The sequence below is a fragment of the Poecilia formosa genome, unplaced genomic scaffold (assembly GCF_000485575.1).
Source record: "Poecilia formosa unplaced genomic scaffold, Poecilia_formosa-5.1.2 Scaffold273, whole genome shotgun sequence".
Lineage (NCBI taxonomy): Eukaryota > Metazoa > Chordata > Actinopteri > Cyprinodontiformes > Poeciliidae > Poecilia > Poecilia formosa.
In genome coordinates this window covers 30,454-48,404 of record NW_006800212.1, presented here as the reverse complement: position 1 = coordinate 48,404, position 17,951 = coordinate 30,454, and the positions used below count along the sequence as shown (strand labels likewise).

The 17,951-nt window shown below is 38.0% G+C and overlaps 1 protein-coding gene and 1 long non-coding RNA gene across 3 annotated transcripts in view; one reads left to right on the top strand and one right to left on the bottom strand.

The window, feature by feature from the left end:
* The first annotated feature begins 668 nt into the window (after positions 1-668).
* colec10 (collectin sub-family member 10 (C-type lectin)) lies at positions 669-14,045 on the top strand. Of its 2 annotated transcripts, XM_007571052.2 has the most exons (7): positions 669-972; positions 3,431-3,502; positions 9,565-9,636; positions 11,900-11,953; positions 12,198-12,293; positions 12,446-12,657; positions 12,783-14,045. In XM_007571052.2, exons 1-7 carry the CDS (start codon positions 873-875, stop codon positions 13,017-13,019), a joined length of 843 nt encoding a protein of 280 aa, XP_007571114.1. In that variant the 5' UTR covers positions 669-872; the 3' UTR covers positions 13,020-14,045. The 2 variants fall into 2 exon arrangements, with proteins under 2 accessions (XP_007571114.1, XP_016536727.1); XM_016681241.1 differs by lacking the exon at positions 9,565-9,636.
* Positions 8,146-17,951, bottom strand: part of LOC107838534 (uncharacterized) — a 13,780-nt gene continuing 3,974 nt past the window's right edge. The window contains exons 2-3 of the long non-coding RNA XR_001664618.1: positions 17,911-17,913; positions 8,146-8,156 (exon numbers count right to left, since the gene is read on the bottom strand). This is a non-coding gene — a long non-coding RNA (uncharacterized LOC107838534). The remainder of the gene's footprint in view (positions 8,157-17,910; positions 17,914-17,951) is intronic.

The window sequence follows — 17,951 nt, the reverse complement described above, 5'->3', positions numbered from 1 at the left end:
TGGTTCTTTCTGACCAAGAGACATATGTCTGCACATCACATCACATCACTGGGATCGATGTGACAAGGCAGAGGAGTTTGTTGTTGTTGTTGTTGTTTTTTCCACAGATTATCTGTCTCACACCATATCATGACAAAGTAACAGTTTTAACAAATATGTAAAAAATATATACATATTTTTATAAAAGTTACATTATGTAGCTTTAATAATACATATCTTTATTTTGTTTGATGCCAGATTTGATTCTACATAAATATTTGTCTGGAGAAACATCTTCTCATGACTCTTGTTCTGTAAAATCCCTTGATAGAAAAGTAAAAACGTACATATATCATTTTTGCAATGATTTTGATTTGTAAGACAACATTTTGGTTAATTGTGAAAGTAATTGGGCACCTTATACATGACTAAATTAATCTGAAGCACATAACACTCTATAAATATTTATACCATCAAACGTTCTACATGAACTGTAAATCGTCATCAATTTTATGCTATATTAACAGTTTTATTGAATAAACAGTTTAAAAAATCTTATGAAATATGCTTTGGTTTATTATTCGGCTTTATTGTCTGAATTTCTTAAAGTACAGGCTGGACGGACAAACAGAGGAATGCAGAGGTCTGGTCTGTGTTATTTGATGTTTTGACAAGTCACTGATAAGACTTTATCCACCAGTGTGGATGTGCTTGTGTTTTAGTGCTTCTGCTTGCTCTATAAACCAATATTCAGCTCTCTTCTCTGCAGTAGGAGGTTTTTTTTTTTTTTTTCTAACTTACCTTCTTATCCAGGACACAATACTGGCTTCTGCTTGTTGCTAAAACAAACCAAATAATCAGGATCATCTTCAGTAATCTGCAGAAGTTGGGAGATGTCTCGTCTGTTTAGGCTCTTTGCGTTTCTTTCTGGTTTCTGCTACATTTTTGCTTCTCCAGAAGTCTGCACCAACTCCCTCATACCCGGAGCTAAAGGTAGGTTGAGACATAAATCTGCACATCATCTCATTTAGATTAGCTTTTTAATTAAATTTTAGGAAGTGTGGGGAGAAAAAAGAAATCAGCTCTTGGATTCAAGCAATATTTGCTCATACTTTTAAAACTTTTTTTTTTAAGTACTTTAAACTTAAACAGATATTTCCTATAGAGAAACCCCTGCAACATTTTAGGGTTTACTGAGTAGATGATAAACACACTAAGCATTAAATATCCTGTAGTTTACAAGCTGGCTGTCTGCATACCGATCGACTTGAAGGGAATGCCTTCCCATGTGTGTTTTCCATTTTACAACATCCAGTAGCTTGCTATCCTGCTGTTTCAGACAGACAGAGCTTATAAAATTCAAAGTTGAGCTTCAGTTTCTTTTCTTTTTTTTTCTATGCTTTTTTACACAAACGCAAAACGTAGCCTGCAGCTCTGGCTGAAGGGAAAACCAGCCAGATTTTTCTCAATCCATGCTGTAAAAAAATCTAAATAATGTTAAAAGGCCATTTATCACATTTTGTGTTCTTTTGGACAAATATGTTTAATATTTGCACTTTTGCAAAATCACTCTCTAGTGTAACACAGTGGTGACACGGATCAGAAAAGAGGCAACTATATCATCACATGCACTTTCACAACCTTCCCCTGACTTCTATCTAAAGGCTAGAAAGTCCCATTGAGTCAGTGTGTATTTAGACAGCTGCCACTAGGGTGAACTGATTATTTGTACAAGACTCATCCAGATACGAGTGACCACAAGGTCAGTCTCCCACTGAATAGTTGAGTGGGCGTTGGACGTGCATTTTTCTGTGTTCCATACAACCCAAAAAATGTCTTATTTATTTAAAGCATAACTACAAGAAAAAAAAAGACTCACTTTTTATTGCTTTTACTGGTAGCAGACTACACACTAAGATAATTTTGGCAGCGCTTGGACAGCGTTGATATGAAAATGTTAACTTTGTAAAAGAAGATTTAAAATGAAAATCACGTGTTTGACAGAGTTAGAATTACATTCACATTTTCTGAATGTTGGAATGCTGTCCGATTACTGGGTCCAACAAAAAGTAAGTATAGGACCTTAACCTTTGCAAAATGTTAAATATTTAAAATATATTTTAAAGAGATTTTATGTGATTGACCAACATTGATTTTTTAATTTTTTTTGAAAACCTGTGAAAAAAAATTACCCTTTTTTTTTTTTTTTACTGAATAGCTCGAACTCATGCGGACCGCATGGTAGATATTAATACAAGTTTTCAGTTTGTTTTAGGTCAGAACTTTGAATGGGCCGTTCTAACACACTGATCCAAACTATTCCATTGTAGCACCAATTGTATTTTTTGCAGCATTGTCCAACCTCTTCTAAGGTATCCCTCTATTAGCTCCATCAGCCTTCCACCTCTGACCAGCTTACCCGTCACTGCTGAGGAAAAGTAATCCCGCAGTACAATGCTGCCGACACCATGTCAATTAGTGGTGATGGTGTGTTCAGGACAATTTGCAGTATTTGCTTCTTTTCTGATTGATACTCTTCTTAGGCCATGTTTTGGTAGGTTGGAAGTAGAGCCTCACCTTTTTAATTCTCAGATGCTGCGTTGAGCCGTGAGATTATGAAATTCTGGGAGGATGTTTTACAACCTGACTCTGTCTTAAACTTTAACTTTATTCCAGATCTGTCTGTTGTGTTGGCTGTTCTCTAAATGTTTCCTAGGAAACCTCTGAGGCTTAACCGCTGTAATGATCCTGAAATTTCATTACACAAGAATGGACAGGAGAGTGATTTAGAAAGTATCGTATTTTACTCAGAGGTATCAAGAGGGTAAATAAAATGCAACCCACACTTTTTAGATTTTAAAGTCCATTGCTCATTTTCTTCCCGTTTCACAATGGTGCCCTACTTTGTGGTTGCTATGTCACAAAAATCCAGATAAAATGCACTAAATTAACATGAAAAATGTAATAGAGGTTGTGAACGCTTTGCAAAGTTTAGTAAATTTGACATGAAGAATCCCAGTTTGATGGCACACCTTAACCACATATAAATTTGGTATTTTAAATGGTCTCAGTTGAAAATGATACACCTTCAGCAGATACGTGAGATTCTGTTCTGATTTCCTTCCAAATAGCTGGTGACCTGCCAAAAGTATTTCTCAGAGATCTCAGTAGTGGTTTTCACTGTGAAAAGTTATTGTATTTTAATACAATGATAGCATTGCTATTAAAAATGTCTTGGCAGAAACTATATATTACAATGTGGTGCAGTGAGTTGAGAGACTTGTGACAATATCTGCACAGGGATTCATACACAAATGTAATGAACCAAAGAAATTAATTGAATGTTTTCTTGGTCTAGTGCATTTGTCAGTGTATAATGTGTCATCCTCCTAATAGCTTGACACTGGAAAAAAAAAATCATCTCAGCTCAGTTTTCTTTGTTGAAATCCAGGAGATCAAGGTGATTATGGAGAACAGGGAGAAGAGGGAAAGCTTGGGAAGAACGGTCCACCGGGATTGGCAGGTACAAAACGTCAGTCACACACTCGCATGCATATAATGATTTTATTTGTTTAGCTTTGTTTTTATATGCATTTAAAAAAAAAACATACTATTCACAATGGGTAACACCACTGCATATTCTTTTTCTGGACAAAATTAGTATTGTTCCTATTTTAGTCAAATCACTGTGTAGCTCACTTACCCGTTGAAAAATTTGGATTTTAGTTTGAATATACGAAAATCTAACCGTACAAAGACGCATATGGTTTTTTTATTTGTTTGTTTCCAACATTTAGTAAAGGTCAGACAACTGAAGGACAAAAACAGTGAAGTAAACAAGAATCTGCTTCCTGCACTGTTTACTGTGCTGCCAGAGAAAGATCACATTTGGGTTTTTTTTTTGGTTTTTTTACAAGGAATCTTCCAGCACTGACAATGGTTTTCACATGAAATGTTAATATCGTTTCCTAAGTAACAAGCCATAAATATAAATACTGAGGAACTACTTAAAACCACTTTGCTCCCACTTTATAAAACGCAGGCGACCTTTTATTCCAGCCATTTTTAGGCTACCAAAATTGATTCCATTTTCTAAATAAGTTAAAAGGAATTTTATTAAAGAACTTGCTTCATTGCTTTCCTCAAAGTCAGAAGTTTATTTGCCCTGAGAGTCTCTAACTTTAAACACTTTGTGAAAGATGTCATCATCTGACTGTGCTGGCTTCTAATTATTATTTAAGTTTAATAGTACCAAGCTCTCAAACAAACAGCTCTCTAGTAGAACATCAGAGAGAAAAGAAAAGAACTATCCCAAGACATCTGGAAAAGACTTGTAGACCTTCACAACTCTGGTTCATCTTGTTACAACTTCCAGATGCCTTAAGGTGCCACATTTTTTTTCTGTTCAAACCACTGTAGATAAAAAAAAGAACAGTATGGGAATGTCTAGCCATTATACTGTCCAGGAGGGAGACAGGTTCTGGGCCCCAGAGGTGAACATGCTTTGGTGGGAAATCTGTGAATCAACCCCAGAACACCAGTAAAAGACCTTGTGAAGAAACTGGCTGAAGCTGGTGAAAAAAAAAAAAAAAAAAGTATTATTGACACTAAAATAAATCATGTGTTGACATGATAGGAAAGACCACTCAGAGGGGAAGAAGTCATTACTCTAAAAGCAAAAGAAAAAAAATCTGATCTTTTCAAATGCACACAAGAATAATTATCTTAATCTCTGCAGATTAAGACAGCCCACATTCTACTTGGAAGGAGAGTGGGAGAAGCTGTGAAATCCAGCATCGAGTTTTGTGGCTGTTTTGCAACCTGAGGGTCTGGTGCGCTGCGCGAAATAGGAGAGAACATTATGTGGAAATAATTAAGAAGCATCTTAAGAAATCCGACAGATGATTAAAGTTTGGTCACAAACGCTTCTTTCAAATGGACAAAAAAACCCAAAGCCTCTGACTAACTTGACTCAGTTACACCAGTTCTGTCAGGAATTGGCCAAAAGGAAGCCTGTGGAAGGAGACCCAAATGTTTGACCCAATCAAAAAGAACAGACAACAATTCCACTGAGTACTGCATAAGTACTCTATGCTTCTGGCTCTGATGAAAGTGTTTTAAAAAAAAATTCTGTTTAAAAAAAAAAAAAAGCTCCCTTGTTATTTTGGTATTTAGTAATACAGAACAATCCGAGTAATCATCACTGACTGATTTAATGTCAGACACAAGTAAAACAGTCTTGCGTGTAGCCGTCTGGTTTCAGCTGCTTTTGTGTCTTGTATGTACACACAAAAAGGCAAACTTAAAGACACAACTTTCAGACTTCTATTTACTCTGCGTCCTGACGCAAAACAATGAAATATTTCCCTCTGTACCGCCGAGCGCTTGTGTGTGTGTGTGTGTGTGTGTGTGAGTACCGAGAACACACCGAGAAGGTATGAGAAGCACACGAGAACCTTTTTCAACTTTTCAACTTTACGGACATTATTCACAACCTGTCATTATGGTTTTTCTGTCCGTACACTTACTGACAGCCATGAAAGCAGGTCTCTACAATGATTTTGTTAGTACACCATGTCGGCAGCGCAACAGATGACGCATGTATTCCCAGTCTTAATTTAGGCAGTGTTACAGGAAACAGTTGCTTAATTTTGGAAGCTTAAAAGGGAATCCATGACTCTCAATGCTCCGGAGGGCAACAAAAAACTATTTGTTTGTCTAAACGTATTAGCATCAAAAAGCTGTTAGCTATATTCTTACTGGATTTAGCAGGATTTGTCAGTAAGTTAAATGGAAACATGCACCCTCGTAGTGCAATATTTTCCCGTCTAGTGAGAAAACAATAGTTCATAACTTAGCATATTTAATTTCTTATATTTCTGATGTTTGAATATTCTTAAGCTGCCTGATCCTGTTTAAAATGTGTGATTCTCCTGTGGGAATTGCACCCTTCACCTCTTTTATCCACCGGCAGCTGGAGAAATCAGTCGTTAAACCAGTTTGAGGAGTTGGCCATTATAAAGTGTGACTGCAGTGATACAAAGGCCTGTTATCTGGACGCTCACACAGACCGTTTAACTGGCGAGCGTGCACACTGCCAAAACAACATTAATCAGATGTTATAGACACAGAGGGAGCGAGGAGAGAGAGGAGCCAAAATCAGTTTCTTCCTCTCGCAAAAGACAAAAGCACATAATCGCTTCTCACTGTGAGCTCTCTGCTGACGACTGTGAAAACATTTTCTCTGTGAGGCAGCCTGCAAAGCATTTTGACAAATAATTCATGCAGAATTTGTGAAAACTTCTCAAAAACAAGAGGATTAAATTGTGAGAAAGTGTGACAGCGGAGATGGAGAATGGTTTTTTCTTTTTACTTTTTAAAACTGTTTTTTTTTTACTTTTTAATCAAGACATCAAAAACCTTGTTGGGACATGAATACTTGTGAACATCGGATTATAAAAGTAAACAGAATCAATCACGATTAAGGTTCTGATTATATATGAAAAGCTTTCTCAGTGGATACACCGGAGTGAAGAGATGTCTGCCTTCCTGATTTTCTATTTTTGTGCATGTTTTCCACACTTAAGCGTTTCAGAACAGCAGACGAACTGAGATATATGTCAACACAAGTAAAACCAAAATGCATTTTTTAAATGAAGATGTTTATCATTATGGGAATAATCTCCCCCAAGAAATTAAAACCTACAAGGCGCTGTGTGGAAAAAAAGTGATTGCCCTCCATGTTTAAACAAAATTTAACTGTGGTTTATCACACCAGAGTTCACAGTCTCTAGCCACATACAGACTTGCCACACTGTTGTCAATGAAGATATCACTTACATGTTTTGATTGAGAACAAGGATTGAGAACTGTCTGACAACGTGAAGTTCACCAAATGATCCTAAGAAGGTAAACATTATGCAGAGATCCAAAAACAAAAATTCAAGAGCAAATGAGAAAGAAAGTAATTGAGATTTATCTGTCTGGAAAGGGTTACAAAGCCACTTCCAAAGGTTTATGACTCCACCAAACCACAGAGAAAGCTGTTATCCACAAATGGCGAAAACATGGTACGGCGGTGAAACTGCTCAGGAGTGGCCAGCGGACCAAAATTATCTCAAAAGCTCGGCGACAACTTATCCAAGAAGTTATAAAACACCCACAACAACATCCAGAGAACTGCGGGCCTCGCTTGCTTCAGTTAAGGTCAAAGTTCATGCCTCCACCATAAGAAAGAGACTGGGCAAAAATGGCCTGTGTGGCAGTGTTCCAAGACAAAAACAAAAATGTCCCGCTGAGCAAAAAGAACATTAGGACTCGTTTTGTTTTTTTCCAGAACGCTTCTTGATGATCCCCAATGTTTTGGGAAAACATTCTGTGGACTGACGAGTCAACAGTTGATCTCTTTGGAAGGTATGTGTCCCATTACATCTAGCGTGAAAGTAACACATTTCAGAAAATAAACATCATACCATCAGTAAAATATGGTGTTTGTACCGTGATGTTCTGGTTCTGTTTAGCTGCTTCTGGACCTGGAAGACATGCTGTGGTAAATGAACCATGAATTCTGCAATTTACCAAAAAAGAATCCAGAAGGAAAATGTCGACCATCTGCTTTTGTGACCTCAGACTGAAACCGACTTGGGTTCTGAAGCAGGACAATGATCCAAAACACGCCAGCAAGTCCTCCTCTGGATGACTGAAGAAACACAAAATGAAGACCGTGGAGTGGCATAATCAAAGTTCTACCTCGATCCTATTGAGACACTGTGGCATGACCTTAAAAAGTCTGTTCGTGATGGAAAACAATCAAATGTGGCTGAATTACAACAATGCTGGAAAAGTGAATGGGCCGAAAGCCTCCACAGCACTGTAAAAGATTCGCTGCAAGCTATCGTAAATGCTTGATTCCAATTGTTGCTGGTATGAGGTTTAGGCGGTAATCATTTTTCACACAAATCAAAATATGTAGGTTTTGATTTATGTTTCCCTTTATGATCAACACTTTCTTTTAAAAACAGTAGTTGATGTTCTGAAAAGCTTACGTGTGGAAAGCATACAGAATAATAGGAAATCAGGAAGGGGGCAAACACTTTTTCACACCACTGTAGTTCTTATAAGGCTAGCTGAACATTTTTTATTTGCGTGTGCGTGAGTGTGAGTGTGTTTAAGTATTTCTCACCTTGTAAAGCCAATTTTTCCAACAAGTACTCTGTTGTGAGGAACCCCTGCTCTTTATGGGTAAAGCATAAATGCAGTTACTAAAATGAAAGGAAGTCAATGCAAAGCCCTACTATACGTAGAAACACTAACTTCGGGGTCAGGGTTGGGTTATAGGAACTGAATGAAAAAAACAATTGAAGTCAAATCAAAGACCCTGTGAAGACAGAAAGACACACTTCTGTGGGTGTGCGCCTGTGTGTGTGCGTGCACATATGGCTGCGTACCTATGTGTGTGTGTGTGTGTGTTGCAAATCCTTCTAATAACAATCTGGCCTCTTCAGAACATCACTTAGTGCTTGAAACACCATTAGTTTCCAGCTGAAGAGCTTCCTGAGGAAACACTAGTTCAAGAGCTGGCAGAACGCCTCTGTCTGCTCTGTGTGATTCCCACACAAACGCTCTCACTACCGCAGGTTCTCTTTTTTATCTTATTCTATCCTACATTCTAATTTCTGTTCACTACACACAAAGCCATAGGGACAATAACAAGGTCTTTAGTGTCTTGCAAAAAGTATTCACACACCTTGAGCTTTTTCACATAAATGTTCTGTTTCAGCCACAAACTTCATTGCAATGTTTTTATTTGACAGACTTTTGTTTGGCCCCAGGAAAGTTCTGGAAAACCACTTGGTATCTCGGAAAGGGAAAGAAGCGACTGACCCGAGCAGTTTCTGCTTTGGGGAGGACGTGTGGATACAGTGGAAGGAGAACACTGAGAATCTCATCAATTTGGTCTCCCTTAAGGAGGCAGAGTCCAAAGATTTGGGTGAAGGCAGTTCCATCACCATGGCAGAGGTGCTTAAGACAGTTTTAAAAAAAAAGAAGCTCTTCAAATGCCAGGTGTGGATGTAAGCTTTGGACACAGTACAGCTGTCATGACTGGTATGCCTCTTTATTGTCTTATGGATCTCAGATTAAGGAGGCACAACGCTGCTTTTATCTTGACTGTAGAACAGTGGCCCAGATCATTACCATCAAGAAACTACAGGGCGTTTGTTTGGCCCATAAGGGTTTTGTGTATATGAAGAAGGTTTGCAAGACTGTACCCCAGGGTTGATGCAGTTGTAAATCTCATACTACTTGTTCAAATGCACTTCCATAATATCATACAAAAAAGAAGAAAACTAAAGTTTTCTAAGAAAACTTTAGAAAACCAAAGTTTTCTAAAGAAACACTGTTTCAATTTGTTTGAATTTCTGCGTCACCAATATTTTCCACTACTATTTCTGAGGGGTCTGAAGATGAAGAGACTGAGAACAATTGGATTATAGACCAAAATGAAAATTAGCTAATGCCATTATGTTTTGTCAGTTTCTTACATCCCTAATTATCCTAATTTATTGTTCCTTTTTCCTCACTCAGGTGTGCCAGGTGAACCAGGTCTTAAAGGAGAAGTAGGCCCCTCGGGAAAAATGGGCCCAATTGGAGAGAAAGGTTCAATTAATCATTTTAACTCTGAGTCCATGCAAATGTCTAGCAATTCCCTCTTTTAGTCTTCTGTTTAATGCTTTTGTAAAGACACAAAGCTTAGTGTCATTAGTCATATTTAGTGATTACTTTAGTCAGAAACTGCAGCATGTGTTTGTCTTTAAGCTGTCTAAAGAAGAAAAAATATCTGATGACAAATTATTTTTTAGGTTTTAAGGACCTTTCATTGTAAAAGTCCCCAAAGTTTCAGCATGCTGAAACTTTGGGAAGTCAAAGTGTAAATGTGATATCCTTGAAATTTTAGAAATACCATGAAGACAAAATCCTGTGAGCTTTGATGACTTCTCTATGCTCATAAAATGAAAACAAGACACTTAATTAGTTTAAAACCTAAAACAGAATTAATACCTAGTTTTAAATGGTTCATTAAGTAATTAAAAAGTACAGATGGTCCACAAGAAGCTAAGCTAAGCATAAGGATGAGCTTTATGACATCAAAAGACAGAAAACCGTCTTCCCTGCAGTATGATGTCATGCTCATGCATTGACCACGGTGTCTTTGCTCCAGTTTTTATAGGCAGTCGAGTTCCCCTGCCTCTCTGTACATGCAGCGTTCCATGCAATCATCATGTTTAATACTCTTACAGGAAAGTGACTCTGCATCAGCCTCCTCACAGAAGGAGTGAGGTCACAACTTTGGATTAACAATGAGACTGGAAGCCCAGAGCTCATAAAACACCTGGGGGAAAACAAAATAGACTCCGGACAATGCCAAGTGCAGCAGGGTTCAAAACTAAAACTGAGCTACTGTTTTATGGCAAGTTAATACACCCTCACAGAGCCATTAAATGCAGTGAATTTCCACATCTGCATAGGGTTAACTCATGTTATTACCCAAGTTATGTTACCTTATAGCAGTACATCAGTATGCAGAGATTTTATTTGCTGTAATACCATGCATTTAACTGCCAGTTGTGTTTGTGCAGAAGAAACTAATGACAATATTATAACTAACAACATCAAGACGCCGTTTTGTTTCTTTATGTTCTTGGAGTTAACATTAGTTGACATTGCTGGAATTTAAACATAAGTGAAAGTTTGAACCTAACGAGTTTATTGTATTTATGCCAGGAGGTTCAAACTGTAACCTTTCTACCCCAGCCCAAACAAAACTGTGCAGGTGTCACATGTCACTCTTCTGTTCCTCATTCATAATTAGGCCATTGTTATGTTTGAACAGCAAATCACTTCCCCAAACCTTACAACTGCCACTTGGGTTAATTTCCACTGTGAAGCTGCAACATGAGTGAATAGCAGAATTATAGACTTTAACAAATAGAAATGAAAGAATTCAGTTACCTCCAATATGAAATAGTTAAAAGCTGTGCTTAAGAGCTGTAGATTGTATTTGAACTACGTAAGGTGCAGTAGGATGGTTCGTGACCAAGGGTAAATCTGCAAGGGTGAGCAATGAGTTTTAAGTGTGACCCTGCCATCTGCCTGTGAAATTGAGATACTACATAAGCACTATGGTTTTTGTTTTTTAAATATTGATTGGACTTGTCTTTTTTTGTGCAACACCAACACATAGTCGGGCATATTGGGAAGGTAGATAATACACAGTCAATGTGTTTTTCTTATTAAAAAAAACGCTGCGGCCCTCTCGATGCTGATGTCTTAAAATACAATCGTGTGTCAACAGTTCTTTGCAGGAGCAGCAGAAATCGACAACTTAGGTGCAAGGTTCTGTTGACAGGACAGTGCCAAGAAGAAAGACATTACAGCAGAAATAAAGTCAAAGGAAGATTGTTTTAAAATTGTCACAAGTTATGAAAGGGGCACGGCAAACATGGAATAAGATTAGACCAATGTTGAATCTCTGGGCATATCTGCAGTTACTGTGCGTTTGTTGTACACTGGCTCCCCATCACCCTGAGTGAACTATTCCTACATTAAAGTATGTTTGTAGCTGGCCAACAGCATTATGTTGTAGACATGATTTTCTTCAGCAGGAACAGGGAAGCTGATCAGCGTTGATATAAGGGCTGAATAAAGAGCTATATCCAGTAGAGGAGCTAAGTGTAGACTCAGGGGGAATTAACACTAATTCATGCAACACATTTCTGATTTGTACAAGAAAATCTTTGAAAGTCAGGTATATTACTCAAATGTACATACATACAAGAAAATGTTCAAGGGGTAGGAATACTGTCACAAAGCACAATTCCTTTAAAATGGCTGCACATTTGTGATTTTTATCAATCTTCAGGTGACAAAGGTGCTAAAGGTTTTGATGGACCAGTCGGGATCAAAGGACAAGCTGGTGAGAAAAATTCAAACAGACAGCCTTTATTTCTATCATGTTTGAGTGTAAATTTAATTTGAAATATTCTGGACTCCGGTTAGTATTTCCATTAGGTACTTTTATACTCTACTGTCTTCCCTCCTTATCTATTTTTTACTTTCTGAAAAAAAATAATCAATTATATACTTGAGGCAGCAGATTAGTAATTACAATTATTTGATAAAGCACAGAAAGTTGAGATAATGGTTTTTTTATCTATCAGGTGCAACATGTGACTGTGGGAGGTACAGGAAGGTGGTCGGACAGCTTGATGAGAATTTAGGGAAGCTGAGGAACAATGTTAAGTTTGTGAAGAACGGTGAGTTGTCAGTGAGAACTTTTAATCAAACATACTCATTATTATTTGAGTAAATTTATCACCTTTGGGAATTATGAACAAATAAATGATGGTAAAATAAATGAGTCAGTCCTAAATTGACTCAAATTATTCTGAAAATCTTTCCCGTTCAGTTGTGCTGGGCTTGAAGGAGACAGAGGACAGATATTACCTGCTTGTGAAGGAGCCCAAGAAGTTCAGAGAGGCTTCTATGAACTGCAAGCTAAGGGGAGGCGCGCTGGCTATGCCAAAAACTAACAACATCAACCGGCTCATGGCAGACTACATCAGTCAAGCAGGGCTGACAAGGGTTTATGTTGGAGTACAAGCTCAGAGCAAAGGCACAGTAAGTGTTTAGGACCTCCAGGTAGAAACAGCGACAGTGATGCTACTTTTAAAGACGGCACATTTTATGTTGTGTGTATTGCTAAGTTGCATGAAGATTTTTTTTTTTTTTGTTGTCTTTTTAAGGATGGAATTGGAAGCTATATTTATGCAGACTCCACGCCTCTGCGGGAGTTTGCGGTGTGGAGCCAGGAAGAGCAGCTATATTCCACATCATCTCCAGCCACCAACGTCAGCTGCGTGGAGCTGCTCAACACTGGGACGTGGAATAAAGTGGTGTGTGAAACTCCCCTGTTCTTCATCTGTGAGTTCCCAAAGAGCAGGAGAAGAGGCAGAGGAGGAGCGGCTGCTTCCGCTTTGTAATGACATTTAAAATTAGGGAAAATTAATATGACTAGTTTGCTGTTTTTGTCCACGGATACAGAGAGTGACAGCAAAGAGTTGCTCTTGCTAAAAGCGGGATTGAAAGAAGTGCCGAGACAAGTTCAGCCGCTTTTAATAACATTATCTGAAATATGTAACTCAACAAAACATTTACTTCATTGTTGTACAGGAAAATATGCATTTAGTATGGCGATTTCCTTTCAAATATCATAATTGTTAATAGTTTTTAGTGCCGTCGCCATGTTTTAATTATCTGTAATTTACATTATGTCTGGCATCAAAAAATAATGGATACATTTAATGCAAACATGGGTTGCCTTTCAGCTAACTTTACTCACACACTCCCTGATTCCAGAGCTGTTTTAACCTGTTTAGGCTCCTGAGGGATAGCACAGCCACAACTAGAGGTTGGTCTTTATTCCTACTTTAAAATCAAGTTTAATAGTAAAGCACTAGATAACCGAGTTCAACATACGCAAGCAGAAAATGGCAGCTTGTCAAAACAACCATATCCAAAAATAAAACAAAAAGCTAGTTCATCAAGCTTCAACATCTGACCCATAACATCCAATGTATGACAACAACAATGACTGTTGTTGGTTGATGATGGCCAGCGGGTTGTTAATAACAAAATCAGCATTCTGCTTGTACCAAGATTTTACAGCAAGATCTGGACATGTCTGACAGCAGGTGGCCAGAACTGATGGCAAGGTTCTGTCTCCTTCTGGGTTTTATTGTAATTTACTTTGCAATGTACAGATTCATAAATCTGAAAGCGTCACATGAGTCACATGAGAAATCTATGATTTTAAATAAGTGTCATTGTAGATCTTTGGGAATCTTAATAATTGTAGTCAAATAAATAAAGCAGAGCCACTGTTTGACTTTATTAAGGTGTCAATAAATTTTTACTCACTTATCTGTGATTTTCTGTTTCACTGTGAAGTATGTGATGTGTAACGCAAAGGCCCATTGTCTTAAGAGCAAATAATTAAAATGTTTAAATCAACAGAATGACCTTTTTTGTTCAAGAAGTACTAACATTAACATGTAGATTTTGCTAAACACTACGTGAATTTAGTCTCAAATCGTGCTTTGGTGACTGAGGTGAAACAAAGATTAAACCTTTTGGCGGAAAGTACTAATATAAATAAAAACACTAATTTGAATATGGCGATGGATCTGTGATGCTGTGGGTATTTTCTCCTCTACAGTTCTGGAAAGATCATCAGTGTTATCATGAGTGCTTTAAAATGTCAGGGTACGTAAATTAAAAATCTTCTGTCAAAAAACTGGCAATGCAAGTACTTGCTTAAAGAACATTTTATTTGCCAGGTGTATATTAGCCTTCATTTGAAGACATTTGCTCACTTCACCTTGCAAAGATTCTCTAGTTCTGTGAGGTTGAGGGTATAGCTGATAAACAACACACAGCTATGTTGCCAGCAGAATTACCAGCAGGGTAACTCTGTTATGTGCCCCTGCTTCAAATGGCTGGCTTAGTTTTTTAGCATGCTAATTAGCTAGCTCTGCTGAGCCCTGCTAATGAACTGGTCATGTGACTCAGGTTTGCATTGTGGAATGATCTAAATATAGCAGAACACTGACTTCAAACACTACCAATCAAGGCGGACAGCTATGTCTTCGTAGGTTTTTAGTCGTGTTATTATTTTTCATTTTTAGATAATCGACAGAACAGTCGTCTGCGTGATTTTCAATGGTTAGCCTTAGGACAGGCTAACACAGCTTTTAAATCACCTACAACATTATCTCTGATCTAGGAGATGTGTTCATGATGCATTTTCTTTCTCTAATGAGTCCCAACAAACCGCTCAGACCTTATAATAATGAAGCATCTGTACTAATCAAATTGGCGTCTCCTAATTATAATTTCGTAAGTGAGAACAATAAGCATAAGAGGGGCTAAGGACTTCCTATTGTTTCATGATTCACTAAACTGTAAAATGATTTTCTTGAGCATACTTGACTCTCTTGAATGTTTGGGAATCAATGTAAAAGGTCAGACACTAATGTTATATAAAAGCCCCAAATATGTGGAAAATGTTTTCAATGAATTTAGCCAGCTCTTATCGGTCAAGTTGAATACATCTGAAATCTGTGGAGTCAGGAAAAAATAAAACAAAACCGTGGCCATGACTTGTTATAATTAAGTCTTTCCCACAAAATAAACGAGTAATTACCATTCTCATTATTCTCGTTCCCATTATTAAGTTACGGCCACATTTTATTTCCTCCCATGTCACCAGACCCACTTCATAGAGATCAGATAATAAAAACAACTAATTATTTTCCTTTTTTTGTTGTTTTTTTGTTTGTTTTTTAACTGTCTTTTTACATAAAGGGAGGACACAATAAAAACACAACATTGACATAGAACTCGCAACATATAAAACAAAGAAACACATCAACAGCAGTTTATATTACATTACAGTTTGAATACATAGAATGACATATAAAACATATTGTCTATGCATGATGATATTAAACTTTTATATCGTCATACAAAGAACAACGATATAAAACCTTTATATCGTCATACATAGAATGACAATATAAAACTTTAATATCGTCATACAAAGAACAACGATATAAAACTTTTACATTGTCATACATAGAATGACGATATAAAACGTTCTTGTGTTTATTTCAAACAAACACAAGAAGCTATTTACATTACTGTAAAGGGGAGGAATAGATTAAAAATCACATAAACGTTTTCCTCCCTTATTTTGCTTGGGGTTTTTTCAGCATTTGATTACTGGACAGACCAGTAATCGACCACCGTCACAGTGGTTCCCAACCGTAGTCCCTAAGTACCCATGCCCTACATGTCTCCTTCCTACCAAACGCCTGACTCAAATGAATGGCTGATTGACAGACAGACTTCTGCAGTATTTGGTGGCTGCAGAGGAGGTCATGCAGTCATTTGAATCAGGTGTGGTGGAACAGAGACACATAACAGAGTAATCTTTGCATGAATTAAAACACTAATAATCTAAAATACTTGCTGGATTTAATATTTACAAGCTAACAACAACAAAGAGCTATTTGCATGACTTTTAAAGAGGGTGAACTTTGATGAGATGGCATTTCTCTTTCAGGTATTTCTTCTGCCGGGTTCAGCATTCTGCTTCCTTGTGGAAAGCCTCTAGCATCTCTATGGCCTCCATCTCATAGTTTTCTGCCTCGATTCTAAGGGCTTTTTCCTTTTCCAGTACAAGGGTGAGTTCCTGGATGTCTTTGAGCAGAGATCTCTGTTTCTTGTCCTCTGCCTGAAGCTTGTTGGTAAGGACTTCAGCCTCAGCCGAGAGCGTCTCTGTCATCTTACAGGCTTCCTCTAAACCCTGGTAAAGATTATCACTTACCTTTTCCAACTCCAACTTACCTCTTTCTGCCTCTTCTCTTAGAGCCCTTTCTTTCTGCAGCTCTTTTTCTGTTTCCTGCCGAAGAGATTCTAGAGTCTTCAAGAGAGAAGCATTTTCAGTCTCTCCTTGGACCCTTAGACGTTTCTCTTCTTGGAGCATTTTCTCTAGCTGTTGCAGCTCCATTTCAAATTTATTCCGTTCATCCAAAGCAGTCTCAGACATTTTCTCCACATCCTCAAGCTTTTTAATTAGTTGCTCTGCGATCTCCACGGCTTCCTCTTTGTCTGCCTCAATTTGGGCTCTACGTTCTAGTTCTGATTTCACTTCTTGGTCCAGTAGTTCTAATAAATTCTCTGCCTGGACCCGTTGGGTTTTCTCTTCTTGGAGCATTTTCTCCAGCTGTTGGAGCTCCAGTTGAGTTTTGTCCCTCTCATCTGAACTGGTCTCAACGGGACCCTGCTTGGACGTTTTCTCCACGTCCTCAAGCTTTTTAATTAGTTGCTCTGCGATCTCCACAGCTTCCTCTTTGTCTGCCTCAATTTGGGCTTTGCGTTCTCTTTCGGTTTTCAGTTCTTGCTCCATCATGTCAAAGAAAGCCTCGGCAATTTTGAATTGATCCAGATTTTCATTTTCTGCCTCAATCCTCAGCTTTCTTTCTCTCTGGAGCATTTCTTGAAGCTGTTGGACATCAAGATAAGGAATGTCCTCATCTCGAACTTTGATTTTTGTTGACTGTTCAGTGGAGATGTTCTTCAATCCTTCACAGTGGTCAGAGAATTTTAGGAGAATATTGATGGCTTCCCTTTTTGCTGAATCACTATTTGCACCAAGATTTCTTTCGTTCTTCAGCTTTTTCTGGAGCTTCTTTACCTCTTTCTGAGCCACAGCAACATCAATTTCAAACTCAATGGTGAGCATCTCAATTTCCTCACGGTGTTTCTTTTGCATTTCCTTCATTTGTTGTTGGAGTTCTTGTATTGTGGGGCAGCACGTTGTCTTATCTCTGCCCACCCGGCCTTGGTTCTTGGATTCAGCTTTCTCCAGCTTCTCCTTAAGCTCTTGAATTTCCAGAAGCAAGGCCTGCTTCTCCTTCCTCTCTTCTGAGACAACGTCTTCATAGTAACGTTCAGTGTTGAGTTTCTCCATCGTAATGGCCGCAACATCTTGGTGTAGCTCCTTGATCTCCTGCTGAAAGATGTCAAAGAGCTCATTGTTGAGGTGATAGACCAGGGGTTTCGCCATTCTGGGTTATTCAAACAAGTTTTGCTCAAAACAATGTTCTCTGCACAGTTCTCAAAATTTGCACAATTCGCACAATCCGCACAATCCGCACAATCCGCACAAGTGAAACGTGGGTGAGGTTCTATGGAACTGTGTGGCTTTATAAAGTACAATTCTGGTGTATGATGCATGAAAACGCCTGTGATGTCATCATAGATATTACAATAGTGATAGTTCTCTTGTAAGCTTGTGAGCATTCTCACCATCTTATTGGCTGAATTTATTACAATATAATTTATTATAA